The sequence below is a fragment of the Schistocerca serialis genome, chromosome 3, assembly GCF_023864345.2.
Source record: "Schistocerca serialis cubense isolate TAMUIC-IGC-003099 chromosome 3, iqSchSeri2.2, whole genome shotgun sequence".
NCBI lineage: Eukaryota > Metazoa > Arthropoda > Insecta > Orthoptera > Acrididae > Schistocerca > Schistocerca serialis.
Window position 1 is genome coordinate 895,676,413 of NC_064640.1, and position 19,926 is coordinate 895,696,338.

The 19,926-nt window shown below is 37.4% G+C and overlaps 1 protein-coding gene across 1 annotated transcript in view; it reads right to left on the reverse strand.

Annotated features, from left to right (window-relative positions):
* Nucleotides 1-4,600: 4,600 nt before the first annotated feature.
* The window catches only part of LOC126471302 (hormone receptor 4-like), a 223,521-nt gene continuing 208,195 nt past the window's right edge, over nt 4,601-19,926 (reverse strand). Inside the window, exons 13-14 of the mRNA XM_050099423.1 lie at nt 17,649-17,776; nt 4,601-8,843 (exon numbers count right to left, since the gene is read on the reverse strand). Of these exons, the coding sequence (XP_049955380.1) occupies nt 8,763-8,843; nt 17,649-17,776 (209 nt within the window). The 3' untranslated portion in view covers nt 4,601-8,762. The remainder of the gene's footprint in view (nt 8,844-17,648; nt 17,777-19,926) is intronic.

Genomic DNA, 19,926 nt, shown 5'->3' on the forward strand with positions numbered 1-19,926 from the left:
CCAAACAAAAGCGCTGGCAGGTCGATAGACACACAAACATACACACAAAATTCAAGCTTTCACAACCGACGGTTGCTTCATCAGGAAAGAGGAAAGGAGAGGGAAAGACAAAAGGATGTGGGTTTTAAGGGAGAGGGTAAGGAGTCATTCCAATCCCGGGAGCGGAAAGAAGTCTTTCCGCTCCCGGGATTGGAATGACTCCTTACCCTCTCCCTTAAAACCCACATCCTTTTGTCTTTCCCTCTCCTTTCCTCTTTCCTGATGAAGCAACCGTCGGTTGCGAAAGCTTGAATTTTGTGTGTATGTTTGTGTTTGTTTGGGTGTCTATCGACCTGCCAGCAGTTTTGTTTGGTAAGCCACATCATCTTTGTTTTTAGATATATTTTTCCCGTGTGGAATGTTTCCCTCTAATATTAAGTGTCATGTAATATTTTGTGTAATGTAATATCTTGTATAGACACCTTTTATTAACCTGACATGTTCCACATCATTACGAAGTGTCGTATTCATGATCTATGGAACAAGTACTAATCTAATCTAATCTGTCCAATCAATTACTATGACAACAGCAAAAAGCAGAATGTATTGAAACACGTGCATTTCCTCTGGAGAGTTGCAGTAGTGTCATTATGGACTCAAATCTAAGTGCTTACATTTTTTTTTTATCAGACTTAAGATACAAAAATAATAGCAACACTTCTCATACAAATGATATACTTTTGATTTTGTAAGATTGGATTTGGACTTCCACAATTATTTTTGCTCCATGCAGCAGTTTCCCTTAAAATTTATGCATACTATGTTCACAGTGACATTAGATAATTTTGTGTTTAACTCAATTCGGCATTTTTGTTCTGTTTCTCAGAAATATTTGCTCACTGCTTAAACTGTTGGAATTTCAAGAAGTACTTTTATTTGCAAAAGATTGGCAGTGGCTTTCTATTTCCGTATTACACTACGAGATGAAGTGCGGACGTGTGTTTGTAGAATATGGTCACAGTGAGTGTGTGTCAAAAAGTTCCTGGAATTGGTTAATAGCAAAGTATTGTATTAACCGAATTTTAAATTATATTTCAAAGTGTTCTTCTACTGCACACTCACACTTCTTCAAATATTCATTCCATCATTTGAAACTCTCCTGGGACCCTTTACGCTAAACTTCCTCCAGCCCTTGCATTGTAGTTCCCGTCAGTTTCTTATGGTGTCCTTCCAGTTTCATTTATAGCCACAGGTATGTGGGTGAGGGGAGGGAAAAGGTAGGAACAAACAGGAGTTTGATGTTCCAGTTAGTGTCATTATTGCTAAAAGCACCACTATACAACACAGTTGTACTAGTTACTTTATTTTTTTACTATCAATTTCAGTTGGTGTCGGACCATCATTCTACAAATTAGGTCAGGTTGGATATGACACTGTAGTAGACCATTTCAGAATGACTAAGCATTGCAATTGTGGAATAAACAGCTGAACAAGTTTTATGACCCATGTATGCTCTGAAATTGACCAAAATCAGTAGTCAAAATTGAATTAAATAGTAAAGCTGTGTACTGTATAATACAGTTCTTAACATTCCTCAAAGCTGTCCAACATCATCTCTACAAAAAAGTAAGATTACTCTTGGACAGGTAGCTTTTAATCAGTAAGGCAGCTGTTATACAGCAAAATTCTATTTTCTACTATCAGTTTCATTGGGTATTTACGTTGGATATTTTCTTATGGGTGATGGTGGCTCTACATAGTTCCTTAGCCACCGTCTGGCTCTCTGGGATGAATTTTTAATAAATGACATGTGTAATTGAAAAATGTATCCATCTTTTCCTTCCCTCTGCTGTTTTACGTGCAAAATATTTCCTCCCTCAAAGGATATTTTATCTTCCATTTTACAGAATGATGTTTCATCTAGTCAGAGGTAGGGGTGTGTGTGTGTGTGTGTGTGTGTGTGTGTGTGTGTGTGTGTGTGTGTGTGTGTGTGTTCAATGAATGGTATTTTCATAAGTGGATGTACACAAACCTAACACACAACTGAAATACCAAGATTAATGCTATGGAGCAGCTCATGTTGTAAAAAGAAAAGACTTGATATTATATATATTATTTGAAGTCCTTGTGATTTCATTTAATCTCTCAGTGTGTTGACAGTTTTGGAAGTGAATGACAGCCAAACTGTGTATTACCTATAAACCATCTTAGTCACTCAAATACTAGTGATTTATCCAGTTGCTTTGATTCTGTAGGGTTCTGTCATCTTAGATAGCTTGTGTTAATGTGTGTCTGGCATGTAACAGCTATCAACTTTTCTTCCATAGTAACATACAGAACAGGATGTTTTTAATCTCGTCTGGTAAATGAGATAGGGAGACCTGACTGTACAAGCACTGTCCTGACTATAGTGACAGTTAGTCAAGCGATGGCAGCTGCACAGTACTGTTCATCTGTATGCCTTCTCTTCTGATAATACCAAATAGGCAAGTCTCTGGCAGTGATTAGGCATAACTACATATACGTTGATTCCAGAAACTCTCTTCTTTCCTCAATCTAGCTGGACCATACAAAGAGCAAAGATGACTTAATGTCATCTCTGGCTAAACATCTTAATATGTGCTGCAAGGCATTGTTTTACTGTTGTTTGTGATATGTCTCCATAAAATATCCAAAATATAGACATAAAATGATAATGAAAGGTGTTGGATACCACAAAGACAAATCTTTGATAGCATCTCATACTTCATTAATATCTTTTTGAGTGAAAAGGTTGCTTAATTGAGAGATACAATGTTGAAATAAAATACAGCATACAGGGTGGCGCATGAAATGGTCCAACATTGTTTCTGTAGAAAGTGTTTATTTCAGTTGAAATAAATAAATATAAAATATGATGTGTTAACAATATACCTGAAGGTTACGTTCTGTTTATGATGTGTTCAGTATGACCACCATCATGTTTACCAATTTCTCCAATACAAACTCCTATGTCCTGAATTACTTACTGACACATATCCTCAATTACCTCTTTGCAAGCCTCATTTCTCAGCACTCACAGTTCCACCACTGTATGACAATGTTTAGGGAAAATCTTTTCCTTTAGATATCCCCTCAGAAAAAAAAATCACACAGATTGAAATCAGGGCTGTTCAAGGCCAGTTTTGTCCACATGAAAAAAAAAAAAAAAAAAAAAAAAAAAAAAAAAAAAAAAAAAAAAAAAAAAAAAATGAAATCTGTCTGAAGTGACATTTTCCTTAAAAGTTTCACGCAGGAAGTCTAAGACAACATTAGCTGTTTGGGTTTGGCTCAATTCTGCATGAACCACTGGTTTTCTAATTAAACACTTTTGCAAAAAGTTGAGGAACAAAATTACTAGACAGCATGTTTAGATATAATGTTCACTGTTCACTATGTGTTCAAAAAAGAAGGACCCTATTACCCCATGACTTGATATAGCAACTCATGGAGTAATTCCTGGAGCTTGATGTATTCCTTCATGAAGCATGTTTGGATTCTTGGAAGCTCAAACGCGCACATTTTGTTTATTAACAATGTCATCAAGGTGAAACTGCCTCATCTGAAAACCAAACATTGTTCAGCAATACGCCTTGATCCACAGTCCATTCAGTGAATGTCATTCTTTGATGTTTGCTGTCAATCGTTAATTTAAGCAACAGAGTTATTTTATAAGGATACAAATGCCAATCATTTTTTTTTTAATTTGCTGTACAGATAGTCTAGAAATTCCAAGATGAGTTGCTGTTTTCCCTGTTGATTTTCCTGCTCCAATAACTTTGACATTTGTGGAGAACAGACATTAGTAGGCCGTTCATACATCCTCTCAAGCACTGAACCATCACTATTACATGTTTTTTTAAGTCCACATATTGTTTTAAATGAGGGTGACCATCTAGCTTTACACTGTCTCTGTGAAATAATCATACTTTTCTTTTCATGAAAAAATTATACAGTTTTAATGAACTGCTTGACAGTCAGTCTTCCTTTGTCACCCATCTTGGAATGAAATACAAACAGTGCAATTGGAAATGGAAAAAACTAAATCTCCATGAGATACTATCAATTCTACCAATATAACACACATTAACAACCAGCAACCTAGAAAAAAATCCCAAAACAAATGTTGGATCATTGAACCACCCTGGAATATGTTCAAGATGGACATATCAAAGAACTTCAAACAAGACTGTTTGGCTACAACTGTAGCTAGATCTGGGCTAACCTGAAATTCTACAAGGTTACTGATGTTATTTATTCATTGAGAAGTCTTCCTCTGAAACCCCATGTTATAACAAGATGACTAATTTCTCAATTAAAAAAAGAGTATCAGGTACACTAGAAAGATGTTCACCTGAAATCCTTTTTTAATTATGAATATACCACAACTAATTACTGTCAACATTGTATGAATTTTTTTTCAACTAAATATTTAAAATTAGTGTTTCATACCTGCATTGTTTCATGTCTACATAACAGGCCACAGTAACTGTTAAGGATTTTTAAACATCAGCATAAACTGGAGAGCTGCAGCTTTTAAATTGAAATATGGATACAAAAATGCAAAAATCATCCACAAATCAAGAGAATTTCACAAGGCACTTTACTATGGATAATATTCTATTAACAGAAACAAAAAATGGTAACACTTAAAACAGTCATATGACACCACGGTTCACTTTAAATCTGTGTAAATGTCCAACACTGACTAACTGCTGGCACACTGAGTTAAATGCAGTATTTTGTAACTGTTCACAAAATTATTCTCACTGTACTACTGTAACATAGTACATCACAAGCACATCCTAAACAAAATGTGTTCTAAAACTGTATTACTTGATACAAAAGCAAAATTTTAACTCAAAGTGAGAAACTATATAGCAAGTTTGAATGGTCACTACCTGAACACAAAATGACCAGTTTTTTTTTTCTTTTTTTTCAATGAAAGACACACATGTTACTATATTACTGCTCACATTCATGGTCATTCACTGAAGCACTCACACACTCTCCTCTCTCTCTCTCTCTCTCTCTCTCTCTCTCTCTCTCTCTCTCTCTCTCTCTCACACACACACACACACACACACACACACACACACACACACACACACAGGAAAAAAAGAGAGAATCACTAAGAAACTGAAAAAAAGACCACAATTCATTGAGCTAAACAACACAAAGCCTTCAGTTATTTTTAATATCTACCAGCCAAGTTTTTGCATGTTATTGGCTATGGCAATGGAACATTTATGAAACTAATAATAAAATGTCATGTTGGCATAATCACATTTTAGAGAAAGTTTATGTCACTATTACATCACACAGATGACACACATGAAGAACTCACTACATACTGTAACAATATTATGGAAAGGATAGTTGTTACTTAGCATAGAGCAGAGATAATGAGTCGCAGAAAGGTAGAACAAAAAGACTGTTGGAAAGTGAACTTTTGGCCAACAAGGCCTTTGTTGAAAATAGACAAAACACACACACACACACACACACACACACACACACACACACACACACACGACCACAGTCTCTGGCAGCTGAAGCCACACTCAACTTCTGGCTTCAGCTGCCAGAAACTGTGGTTATATGTGCATGATTTTTGTGTGTGTGTGTGTGTGTGTGTGTGTGTGTGTGTGTGTGTGTGTGTGTACACACGTATTTTTGACAAGGGCTTGTTGGCCGAAAGTTCACTTTCCGACACGCTTTTTGTTGTGCCTATCTGCGACTCAGTATCTCCACTATATGGTGAGTAGCAACTACCCTTCTCACAATTTTGTCATTACATAGTGTAGCTTTTATGTCTGTTAATTCTCATGACACATGGTTGACAAATGACTGGTATAGCTACAATGGGTTAGATAGTTAATGTGATGACCAGCATTTACAAGTAAAATTATGAAAAAAGCTGAAACAGGGGCCAAAATAGCCCACAGAAATAAAATTTTGAAATTTGAATTAGCAAAAGGGGAGCTGCAGTACTGAGTGAAGGTGGGGCAGTGAGGATGGAATGAGTGTAGGGTGGGGGTTGGGGTGGGAGGAGGAGGATGAAGGGGTAGGGGAAGGGGAGAGGAGGATTAAGAGAGACTTAAAATGCAGGTTGGAAAGAGGGTAAAACTGTATATTCGCACAAATTCTGGATCATCACAGTATGAGATTATAATGTTTTGCCACAAATATTAGATACCCTCCACCATACATTGAAAAGTGGATTGTACAGTATAAATGTAGATGTAGAATACGACTTTAAAGGTTTCAACTGTTGAGATCATTTATATTATTAATATAAAATACATTAATTTGCATTGTACCAGGTTTATTCTGAGGAAGATCAAAACACTATCATGTGAGACAGGCTTACATACAGAGATGCAACAAAATTTTACTGATAATTTTAAGTTACGAGTTGTTTCACACAAGACCACTAAATAATGTCACTGTAGAAATATTCTTCTGATGCTCGTTTCTTAAACAAGGATGATGTAACATATCAGAGATACAATCTAACCGGGTTAACAAAAGCTTTAAAAGTTTTTTATTTATTCAACATTTTTGGATTTGGAAAACAATGGGTAAAACTATTACCCATGTGTACACTTTTTGTGACTGATTAAGTACTCTGGTATTATGAAAAACTGTACACATTCACATTTTTGTTTTCATGGCAGCATTGCTTGAAATGTAGTGATACCAAATGTGGTTAAAATGTAATTGAGTACTCTCCATACTCATTAAACAAACTGTATATGTTTAGGTTCTCTGGGCTATTTTGCATTAAAAACAGACTTCTTTGAAGTACACCAGAACTCCTTTCAGATACTGTCATTCTTTAAAATAAAACTTTCAAATATACTAACATATTATTTACATTTCAGATAACAATGACATGCAATTGATAACACTTTATAATTCTGAACAACACAAGGCAACAACAGGAGCTTTTTCAAAGCTTCACATTAGTTTCTTTTTTAATCTTACATTTTAATCATTTATAGTCATTAAAAGACTGTTAACCAAATTTATTTCTCTCTGGAGACCTAGCACCACGTATTTCTTCATTTCATTTAATGAGAGTCAAAACATTTGCTTAACTTTAGATAGTTACAAACATATTTTTGAAGCAGTGCCACAAAGGCATTAACAGCATTAGCATTCCATTTGTGCCTTTTGGTAATAAAATCAAAAATATTTAAAAGAATGTAACAAACAACTATAACCTGAAATTCAACTAATATGAAGTTATGGAAAGTTCCAAACACAAAACAATATACAGTGTCTATATAGAATTATAAAGGCAATTTTGTACATCCATAAATTACTAACGTTTGCAGGCATTAAAAAAATTTCAAATAGTAATGATCTACAACATTACTTCACAAAAGTAATGCCATTCAAAGCATACAATTACATTAATTTGTGGAAATTATTTCTGTCAAAATCCTTTTGTACCAAAATTTTTTAGTTTCATTTTTTGTACTTCAATGTTTTTATTCTGTCGGATGAGTTGTCATTGTCAAATCTAATATTTGTGACAGAGACCCAAAAATCTTTACAGACTGTAGTGTTTAAAGGGTTCATCCCTTTAAATCAGTGTAATGTGCCATCTCCTGTACACAAACAAATAAAAACAAAAAAGAAGAAAAATTTGTATAATCATTTATACAATACTTCAATATTCCATTCAAAATAATTGTTTAATTATAAAAAAAGGAACATATTTCTTAAAATTACATTTGCATGATGCTGGTAACTTCCTATTTTTATTTTAAGAATGAGAGTCTTTACTGTTTCGCTTTGACATTACTCCAAAATTAAGAGAAGTTATACCAAAGTAATAGTGCGCTAAATGGTATTATGTCATTCATTCAGTGAAGTACTACTGTAAATGGTAAATGGAAATATCACTATAACAGTATAACAGAAAAAATTGAAACTGAGAATACTATACAGGGGCAAATGTCATTTCAGCCATTTTAATTAGAATTTAAATTATGTCCCTTCTGGGAGGTCTCCGGTAACTTAAGGCAGCGTAAGAATACTTTGGTTACAACAATGTTTTCCAACAAACTGTAATGGTAACAACAGTATAGGAATTTAAATGGTCATTCACCCATTTATAAATGTGGCTTCCATCACATGTCTGCTCTGTCATTAATAGTAAACATATACATATATATGAGATACAGGCATCTCATTACCACATGTGTCTTCTGCAAAATATACTTCTTATTTGTAAATTACTTTTTTCCTACGATTAATCTAACTTAGTCTCACTTTAGCCTTTGAATGCTTTTCTTGTATAATTTCAGCCTGGCAAAGGCTAAAACACCAGTCTTCATGAAACAGCAGTCTATTCTCAATATGGTAACAATTTTATTAATGAATAAATTCTAGTACGTTCTTCCCTAACAGTTCATATCTGACTCGTAAAATCAAATATTTATTTTTTATTCAAATTGGCAACCAGTACAAAAGCCTTCTCCAGTAATGGTTATGGTAACTGATTCAGTTTCCTCACTGGCCTCATCTTGCAGCTGCTCAACAAAACCACACTATTTCCAGAGACTGGGAAGAAGTATTACATAGCAGTAGTGCAACTATCTATCTCACTTTTTTGTATCATAAAAGTCTGAGAGAGATTTCTGTGAAGTGCAAATACATATTTTAGATTTAATAGTCACATTACGGTCACTAGTCCTCGATCGATTGTCACAGTTCTGCTCGTAAATACTGCTATCTGCTTTGTTGATGTACTACCTTTGAATGGCAGAGTTCAGGAGGAACGGAACATAAAACATTTTGCTTTCCAGCAGTAAAGTAGCTGCTGACTGTACCTGCAACATAAAAGCACTGAATTAAATGAGTGTTTCACTAAATGTCTTCAAAGATTTTGGGAGTGACATCATATCATTATCGCCAGTTATTATGAAAAACATGAAACTCCAGAATGAACTGAAGCTGTATGCCACACTGGTACTACAGACATGGCTCTTAATGACTTAGCTATTCAGGCCTGATTTTCAACCTACCCAAAGGTGTAGAGAAACTGCAAGAAAGGTAAATATGGATGAGTAAACAAATTCGGATTCCACTCTTCTACATTTGAGTCATGTATTTTAACCACAACAATAACAACAACAACAACAACAACCACAACAACTTGGTCAATTTCTAACTTTCAAATTTTATGTCAGATTTACCATAAAATGAATTTTGTAGTAAATCTCCATCTTGTACCTCATGCTTTAAAATCTTATGTGTATTCTGACTGGTATCCTTATCAAATTTCCATTGTGCATCTTAAAATCTGTTAATGACATTACAAACAGGTAGAACAATAAAATTTTATTTCCATATTACCATCTCTGTCTCTGTGAAGGCTACATGTAAATATGCAGTAAATACAAAATCAACAGGTAACCCTCATCCACAAATGACACATTTTACTGTGATATATAAGATGATAAATCTTTCCTGCAACATATACATCCAAAAACATAATAAATTTTATCCAGCTCCAAAATTTTCTTTGACTGCTCACTGCTAAACATCACTACCTGAAGAGGATATTTTACATATTTTGTTTCAGTTTTATCTCGGCATACAGTAACATTATTAATCGTTCCCAAATTTATATAACAATTCTCTCATGGCCTTTCCATGACCTTTACAAAAGCTTTTAAGTCTAAAGAACCAGCCCAAATTTTGACAGCTGCCACTAACATATTATCTTGTACACCACAAATAATTTATTGGGCACAGCTGAGTAAAACTGAGAAACCTTCCACAGCTAACACAAGAGGCTATAGAAGCAGGCCAGTACAGGTTAGCCAGGTGAGCTGACAAATTCTGTCTGTGGGGCACTGAGACTGGCTGCAGCCAAGCCAAGGAACCAGAGCCATAATAGTATTGATTCAGCAGGAAGACAGAGGTACTGCAGGGTGGGTGACCTGCTTGCTTGACATCTGAGCCATGATTCTGTCAAGGCTTGAGTGACAGAAATTGATGCTTTAACAAAACAACGGCAGGTCAAGCCTGTATAAACATTTTTCATCTCTAGTCAGACGAATGGCTGGCTGTCAGCCACCAGACCCAAGAGGGGACCTACTATGGTCTAGTGGACCAACCATACAGCTGTTAGCTGCGGCTCATACTAAGACCAATGCTATGGACTTGACACCCTCCAAACGGTGGGCCGCCTGGTGGCCTCCAGTTCAAGCCTTGGGCTGTCCAGCCACTCAGCAACTTTGCTTGTGTGTGCAAACTCCTAGCTGCCTGCCACTGATCGTGTTGGCAGACACTACTGCTGCTGCTGCGAGCCATCTCATCCATGCTGGATCCACAGCAAGATTCTGTGTGCCTCAGCAAACCCTGTCCTGTGCACTTGGGCAGCCTTTCGTCTGTACTGTGGGCTGCCACCATTCCTGTCCTTGCCGCAACACTGCTGTCATCACTCTACTGGCCATATGATGCTGCATGCCATTGGGCCATCTGTTGACGGCCGCTCTTCCTTGCAGGCCACCCCACTTATGGTCAGGTAATGTTGGCCTCTCCAAGTACCATAATGACTGTTTTAGTTGGCGAATGATAAATGAAAACAAAGGCATTTTCATGAAGATTCATGAGGCAACTACAGATATCCACTCACCATTCCACTGCTAGCCCACCCAGGGTGGTGAAATACTGCCCTCCTGACCTCTGTCAACCAGATTCAACCGCACTACAGTAGAGATCACACCATCAGCCTCAACAACTGGTGGTAGAGAAGTTCTACCACCTCTACTGTTCACTGACAGAGGAACTTCACCAACTGACATCCCTGGAGAAGATGGCTTGTCAACTACAGGGCTGCAGTTTCATCCACATGCAGCATGACGAGTTCAGTACTTTTTTGTGTTTTTGTTTGACTGCTATTGTCATGGAGAGCCAACTGGTTTTTGACAAGTGCTTAATTGTAATTGTATGTACAGCATGAGGAAAGTGAACTTAGGTAGTGTTCTGAAAATAATACAACATGTGTGTTAGTTTGTGTCAGTTGGAATGGGCAATATATTTGGCTTTGAGCAAGGGGTATGGCTTATTATGCTTAAGTATGTAATTTTTAGTCATAAGTAGGTATTCAGGTGGAAAGATTAATTTATAAGAAGAAGTGTTGCATTAGCAATATATTTAAGAGCCATCATCATCATCATCATCGTCATTTAATGTTGTTCTCTGTAATGAGGTTTTTTGTACAACTGTTCAAGAGGCAATATCACATGGGACTACCCTGGATGAAACTTTGCAACTTTTAGCAGCTCAAGCAGCTCAGTTGCAAGCAAACAATGCGAATACATCTAAGTAAATAAGGCTCTGGAAGCACACTAGGCAAATATAGTAGAGAAAGTAAAAGTCAAGAAGGAAAGGAAATAAGACTGGCATAGACCAATTGCTCCAGAAGAAGTGGAGAAAATATGACAAGAATATGAAGCTTGGTGGAATGAAAATGTCAAGTATGTTTCTCCAGCAGTAAATAATATTAGAATTTTGAGGGAGCATCAAAGATTAAGAAGCAAGAGTGCTTGTGTGGGAGCATGAAATAAGGAGAAAGAAGCCGAGTTTAATAGATGCACATAATTCTGGTATTGCAGAAATTACGAAGAGTAATGTAGAATTATCAGCTCTAATATCTTGGGGAAAAGCAGAGTCTGAAGTAGCTGTAGTATCAGATACAGTAACTGTGTGCTGCACTGAAGCAGATGAGTGTGTAATTAGCAATATGGTTGATACTTACACATGTGCAATAGTGGTATCTATGCCACTGGGTGATAATGGTGGTTGTTTAGATACCACAGAGCCTGGGCTCCACAGGGCTATACATTTTCAAATGATTTTTGGGTTGTGCAGATTGGAACTGCGGAACTGCATACAGTAATTTTGTTATAGATACTATGAAGTATGCACAGGAAGGTACTGCTGTTAGTTACGTTGCAAATTGTGAGGATAATAAACAAGTACAGACTCACTCACTTTCAAACGACGCAAATTCATCACTACCTGTAGGGGCATCGCCTCCTCAGAAGAGGACTGAGGAAGAGAAGAGAGAGGAAAGGTTTGCAAGGCTAATGATTGAGCCAAAAAGACAGAATCCTTTCAGGAATGTGTATGCGATCACCATAAAAAAGCTGATAAGACTTGTAGTGTCACAGGTACTGAGGGTAAGAAAAAAACATCATGTAATTGTTCTTTGGCAGCACGCAGGTGAAATCAGGAAGACATTGTTTCAGTTGAAGGAGACTGCTACAAATGACATGTTGTGGTAAGGGTCTATTATCATGAAAGTAGAACTACCTAAACTGCATATGACATCTTTAAGATAGGAAGTTGGTTTTGATGAGCAAGGTAAAAGAAAGAATGGCATTGCAACAAGTAGTCTATCTGTAATTAGTGTTTAAGTAAAGGGAGTAAGTGAAACTACTGACCACTGTGTTGTGTGTGGTAGTACCTTCTGTAGTTGTTGTATAAGCACAGATTTAAGTACGTATTTTTGGAGAAAAAGTAAAGGTAACTTTTGTTTAAAGGACAAAGTTCTGGATGGTATACCAAAGCAAAGAGCACAGAAACCACCAGACAGACATAAGACTAAATGCTTAGTTAAGTACGAATTAGGTAAGAAGCTGCTGGATGTACAAGAAGAAATGCTATGCATAAGAAAAAATTGAGCAGAACTATTTATTGTTAAATGATTGCTGATGAATTTGACAACGAAAGAGAATTTGGTGATGTACTATTTGTAAGTGATGATAAAACAGAATCATGAGTCCTTTAGAGAGGAAAGGAAAGTCCAGCAGACTAATTACAGAAAGTACCATTTATAATTAAGAAACAGCCAATGAACATTGTGGTTTAAGCTGAACTAGTGTAAATGAGGAACCAATTTATTGTATATAATTGTCAACTTTTAAAATATGTATCAAGACATAGTGGAATTGCTCTGAGCTGAATTCAGTGTGCTGGATCTTCTGAAGGAAGAAGCACATTGCACCGCAAATAATTTAAAGGTATGACTGAGTAAAATACACACACCTTCTACAGATAATGCAAGACGCTGCAGAAGAGGGTCAATTCAGACCAGCGAGGTGAAGTTACATCAGGGGCTACCCGCTGATATGACAGGTACTGTTTCTGAGGTGTTGAGATGGTTACCACACGCTGCGGACAAGTGGAGGGACCAGAGATGTAATAGCATTGAAGCAAGAGAAAGATGGAGCTGCTGCAGTGTGGGTGATCTGGTTGCTTGACATCCAACCCACTGTTCTGTTATAGCTTGTGTGATAGAAACCGATGCTTTAGCAAAACAAGGACAAGCCACACCCAAATAAATACTTCTCATTTCTAGTTCAGAGGGATGGTACTGTCAGCCACCAGCTCCAAAAGGGGGACCTAAGATGGTCTACTAGTGTATGTGCATCAACAAGTCTCCACCTCTGTACCCTGCTGCTGTTAGTTGTGGCCCTGCTGCTCACACTAAGGACAGTGCTGTGGGCTTAGCGCCCTCCAACTGGTGGGCCACCTGGTGGCCTACAGTTCAAATATGGGGTAATGCAGCCGCTCAGCCACCTTTACTTATGTGGACAAAATCCTTGTTGCCTGCTTCTGCTTGTGTGGGCAGACACTGCTGCTGCTGCGAGCCATCTACCAACGCAGGGCCCATGGCATGATTCTGCACATCTAAGCACACCCTGTCCAGTGCAGCCTCTTGTCTGTATTGCAGGCTGTCATCCAGTGCTACTGTCAGTGTGTTTGCAGTATTTCTGCTGTCATTACTCTATAAATTGTAATGACGCTATGTGCCCCCAACAACTTGTTGACGGTCGCACCTCTTTGCAGGCCACCTTCGACACAAATCTGGGTGATGTTGGCCTCTCCAATTATCATCATGACTGTTGTAGTTGATGAGTGATTAACAAATGTTGTGACTACAATGATACATCAGATGACTACCACTCACCACTACACTGCTAACCCTGCCCATGGGGGGTAATTTCGGCCTCCTGGCCTCTGCCAACCCAGTTTAGCCCTGTCACAGTAGGGGTCACACTCATGGCCTCTACAGTTTTATAAAGCACAGCACAGCCATTCTATCTAACAGAACTTCAGTCTTCAGAAAGTAACTGCTTCTGTTGGTACTATAAACCAAGAACTATATAAATAAAGTAAAATGTTGGTTTGATCCCTGTGCAGTTCTATGACATACTCAAATTAACTGCTGCTGTAGTTACACCTTATCATAATGTCAGACATCCTATCTGTCCCTTACGTGTGCCTAGGTTTCAGGTGAATAACCTATGATGTCCACATCAGAACCATTGACAATCCTGCATCACAGCTATTACCAAAAGCAGAATACTAACAAGAGTAGATCTACTTGCACAAACATATGCTTAAGATATGCACTGCTATGTGTTACATATGCAGTGCCCCATACATTCTGCACATTAATGAGTGGATAGCAACAAACAGCTTTAAGCAATAATGTTTACTTACCTGAAAAATACATTCATTAGTGTGATGCCAAATATTTGGATTTTTCAGCACTGATTTTCTAAGCACTAACTTTCTAAAAATTTGTGCATGGACAGCTTACCACCTTTTTACCTACTGTGCTGTTTCCTATCACTTGCAATGCAAACAGTCAACATAAAGTCTGAGCTAATAACCATTACTGTATGTGGAATGCCCTTGGCTTTGATTTGAGTTAACCAGAGATGGTGCAAACTTGTCATATTTCAGATAAAGAACGAAAGAATCAGGCAACACTTCCAATACACAGTCTGAGTGGTCAGCAAACAAGCTACATACTAACTTGTCTCACAAGACAATATCTGTTCTCTCTTTTTTTAAATGTCAATGGACCAATGGCTGTAAGAGGAAGCCAGAATGATAAATGGCTTCCAAAATGGTGAGCTGAGAATCAATACAATATCCTCCTGATACAGCAAGATCTATCACCTAGTCAGTGTATAAGTTTTCACTCACAGAAAGCTTCTCACTTTCTTCTCAAAATACTAAACAAATTCGCAGTCTAGGAGAAAACAGAGTATGATTAACTGTCTTAAGGTGAAGAGAAATGAGACAAAATAATGTTTTGTATAAATTACAATGCTACCAATGTTACTCATTTGGATAGATATATGTAACTGAGATATCATGGGCAAAACAGAGAATTAATTGTGTTCAAATTTCTACCATTGTCTTGCATAAGATTGTATTATATATTTGTCTAGATTTTACAACATTCACACCACATTCAATACAAGGATGTGCTTTTGCACATGACTGCCCTTGATAAAAATTTGTCCCCATGCTCGCTCCTTGCATATCTACTGTGACCTCATTATTAACTCAGTATACTTGTTGCACAAAGAATTCTGCCAACAGAACTGTACTAAACTGGCATATACATACTGAATCTGATTACTCAAATTGTAAGAATAATAGTAACATAATTTGCTATTATTATAATTCCAACAAAAATGAATGTGTATAAGGAGCAATTAGAATCAGTAAGTTGCTTCAGACATTAGTCACTAAGCCAGCAGCAGAATCATGGGAGTTCATTTTGTCTTTTTGGCAAACTGACATTACTTTTGAAGACTACGAGTTCAGATCTGCAGCTCAATCTTTCCTGTTTTTTGTAATCTCAGTCTCTTTTCTAATCACTGTGAAACTCATTCTCAGTCATTCATTTCCTTTTTTCTCTTGATTTCTCATTTCTTTCTCGCCCCCCCCCCCTCCCCCCCCCCCCAAAAAAAAAAAATCATATTCTCTTTCTACGGTTTGCATCAATTACTACCAACTACTACTACTCTCTTAATCTGGCAACTGCCCTCTTTGCAAATTCATAGAACTAATGTCTTCATTACTGATTGATTTAGCTTCTGCTTTCTACTGTACACTTTCATAGTGTGCACTTCATACACATTTTTACAGAGGCTGCTGGGCAATTTATTTATCCATATTTTCCTTAATTACAATTTGGATGTGCATTACTTAGTTTCAAAAATAATTTAGGAGTAAAAGCAACAACACAGAAAGTAGTAGAGGCATTGATTCATCAACAGACACATGAAAAAGACTGAAAAATGTTCAATATTTCAGATGAATCCCTTTTTGAGACACTCACACAACTCTACTACATTGTTCTGAGACTGCAGTTTAGCAAATAGACTGGGGTGACGTGCTGTGTTTTGGTGCATCCCTATGCCAACTACACAGGATATTTTGTAGGTCAGGTAGGCAGCGGAATACCATGGGTGGACAGAATTGTGGGTAGCAGGGCCCTCATTTCCAGGCACAATAATAGGCACAGCCCTGATGGAGGAGATGGTTCAGTTGTTCCAACTGGTCCATTTGTAAGCCACACCCACTCCCAGTTCATCGATACAATCGGTCATATCCCTGTGGAAAATACAGATTTGAGACCTGTCCAATTTACCCATCTGGCAAGACATATTCTAGTCCTGTCATAGGCTTATCCTACCCAGGCAGAAGCAGGGTCTTCTGTGAAAGCAGCAACGTCATATACCAGCTATTTTGAAGTTTTTGCACAGCATTTTATATGACCATGACCACGACCACCATCTTACAGTCCACCCAACAAATGACTTACTGCCAAACTGTCACCGACCAGCCAGTGACAGAACACTCTTCCGAGCACAAAATTCTCAATTTAAGTGGTTGCTTCACAAGCTGTGCCATCTGGATCCACTTTTCCAAACTACAGAGATGGGATTTATTCTTGTAATGCATCCTTTGCTCCTGTAATTCTCCTGGCCTTAATCTCTCTTAATTCTCTGCACCCATTTCTCTTCCCCACAATCCCCCTCTCCACTATTCTGTCACCTGCCCCGCATATATTTCCCCACATCATCATCATCATCATCATCATCATCATCATCATCAGTGTAAACTGTGAACAGTTCCAGTGCTATTGTGTTGCATTCCTATCCCTTGCAATTCCTGTCTGTTCCTCCTCCATTCCTATCTCGTACAGCTACTGTCTCCCTCTAAGCCCATGACTGACTGACACACACACACACACACACACACACACACACACACACACACACACACTAGGATACAATTTCACATTAAAATCTCCCATGATGTGCCCTGAATACAATGTTTTACAGTCCAAAGTCTTCCATATTTTGATGACCGGACTGATGGCATTTAAAATCAATCTTTTTGTCATCAGTGCAGAGCACAGAACTGGAGCCATAGTCAGTGATCTACTTCCTACTTGTTAAGAGCAGTGAATGATTAAAAAATCAGCAATAAATGCCTGAAATTTATATTAAGAAGCATGTTCCTAAACAGTATGCTTTTTTCAAGATTTCAGATCTAGAGTTATTATGGCTAAGGCCATGATCATGACTACTACTGATGCAAGTATTTTAGAACATATGAAGCTCAAAGGAAGCCAGTGACAAATAACCACCACTGCTAGGAACTACAACAATGAAAGTTTCCTGTTCTTCTCTCCAACTCTGCAGACTAATTAGTGACTATTTTTTAACGTTTACATTTCTTACAAAACTGTTTCATAGGCCACGAATAAGACTTAATAAATTATGAGAAATAATTATCTGACAAACCTCTGGTAACCGCAGAATAAGGTCGTGGAAACGAGAGTGCTGCTGTGGAAATTTGTTTTCCACAAAACTTCTGAGACACATAGTATACCGCTCCTGAATTGCTTCCAGTTCCGTCGTGCTACCTCGACCTAGAAAGGAGTAAAATGTAAATGTAGCTATTTTAAATACGTCCTAATATATTGTAAATAGTCACTGTGTTAATGAAGAATAACACAGAACTATTTTCATAGCTACATTAACAATTTTAACAGGAAATGGTGGCACACGTCAAACATTTAGATATGAAAAACAGTTGCAGCTTTATAAACACAGAGTCAAGAGCAGATTTATGTAATGAATTTATCACCACATGCATACTAGGAAGATTTCCAAATGATTCCAGACATTACAAGACATCACTGAAGTAGTCTTCTGCAGTTACTTCACAAATGAAGTAACTTGATATTCTAAAATATACACGTATTTGACAATGTTAAACATGGGACAAGTTTATCAGTATTAGACAATACAAGACTGTTCATTACTTCATTCTACTTTAGTATCCATTAGCATATGTATCAATTTGGTTATATAGTCAAAGAAGGCGAAGTCAACATCATATGGACACTCACCATCATCTTTGTTATCATTTGGGTCACTTTTACATAGTATTCAGGTGAATTGTGATAGGTTAACAGTAGCTAGTAACTCCCACCCACCCACCCACCCACCTAGTCTCAGTAGATTGCCAAATAGAGACCATTTAGCACAACACGCATTACTTGCAACACCACTAGCAACATGTAAAAGTTGCCCAACCACCTCCTCACAGCCTACATATTTCCACAGTTCTAAGCTGCAAAAATTGTTTCCAGATTGAGGCAGTAGGGATGGGTGGCATCACTGCTCTTGCTGTGATACCACTTGTCATAAGGTAAGGTTTACCCTGAACATCAATAATTTGCAGTGCAGTTAGAGGCAGACACAGGGGAACAGAACGATGGGTTTTCTGCTGCTCTGGCTGTCTCACATGTAGGAGGTTTTTGTATAGTCAGAAAATGTGTGGCCTGGTCACAATTCAAGTAAGTACAAGAATGTAGCTCAATAACTAACTATTCTTGTTGTCAGTTCCCCTGTAGCAGCTAACATTTTTGACCTGGACATGTTTACTCTTTTTGGGTTTTAAATTAATGATTCAGTAAATCTTGTTGCAACTGTCACACTGTTTCATGACCAAAAAAATCTATGTTCAAACTACCACCAACTTTTTGAACCAACATTAGGCTGTACTAAAAACTTCCTAAGCTCATATATCACTTAAACCTTCAGTACTACTGCAGCTCTGTACAGCATGATCTGTCCTGTTTGTTACAGAGAACCATCCTGTTGGTTACAGAGAACCTGTGAAAGTTGAATTACACAAATTATCAGACTCAAGTGTCATCAAGCCCATAGGCAGACCATTGGGGTCATTAGTGGTCTTTCAAAGATACCTAAAACAGTTCATTCAGGGTATTTCTGATTGTGCAAATTACCTGTATGACACTTTGGCAACAGGAACTACCTGGGAACAGCATTTAAAGAATTTCCAGGCATTATTTGCACAACTCCAATTGAAACACTTTCATTGTTGGTTGGATAAATGTAGTTTTTTTGCACCTAGTATAAAATACCTAAGGTAAATTTTGAGCAAGAATGGAATCGTGTGCATCCTAGTATATAATGACATGGTCATCAAATTCCCCACACCCAAAAACTACAATAGTTCTTTAGTAAGGTTAATTGCCTTGGGTAGTTCATACGCTTAGTATCCCAAATTTATGATCCACTTATCAGACATGGAAAAGGATGTCAATTTTATGTGGTCTGACAACTATCATTACGCATTTATGAATTTGAAAAATGCCTTAAATCTGTTACTTTCTAGTGGCATTCACACAGGAGAAGCATCTCTTCCTCATGACAGACAAGTCACAATATGGCATTAGTGTTATCCCACAAGCATCTAAACAGTAAGGAACAACATACAGCATTTGCATTCTTAACACTGCTCAGTACTCTCAAATTGAGATGAAAGATTTAGTACTCATATATATGCTATTAAAAATCATGTGCTCTTTTAAGGGAACAAGTTTCACTTATTAATGGCCCATAAATCACTAGTTTCCCTTTTAAACCCACACTCAATGTTTCCCAAGAAACAGCAGAATGTCTGAAACCATAGGCCTCGTTCCTTAGTTATTAAAACTATGAAATCCATTATAGGCCTACCATGCAACACAGTAATGCATAGGTCCTA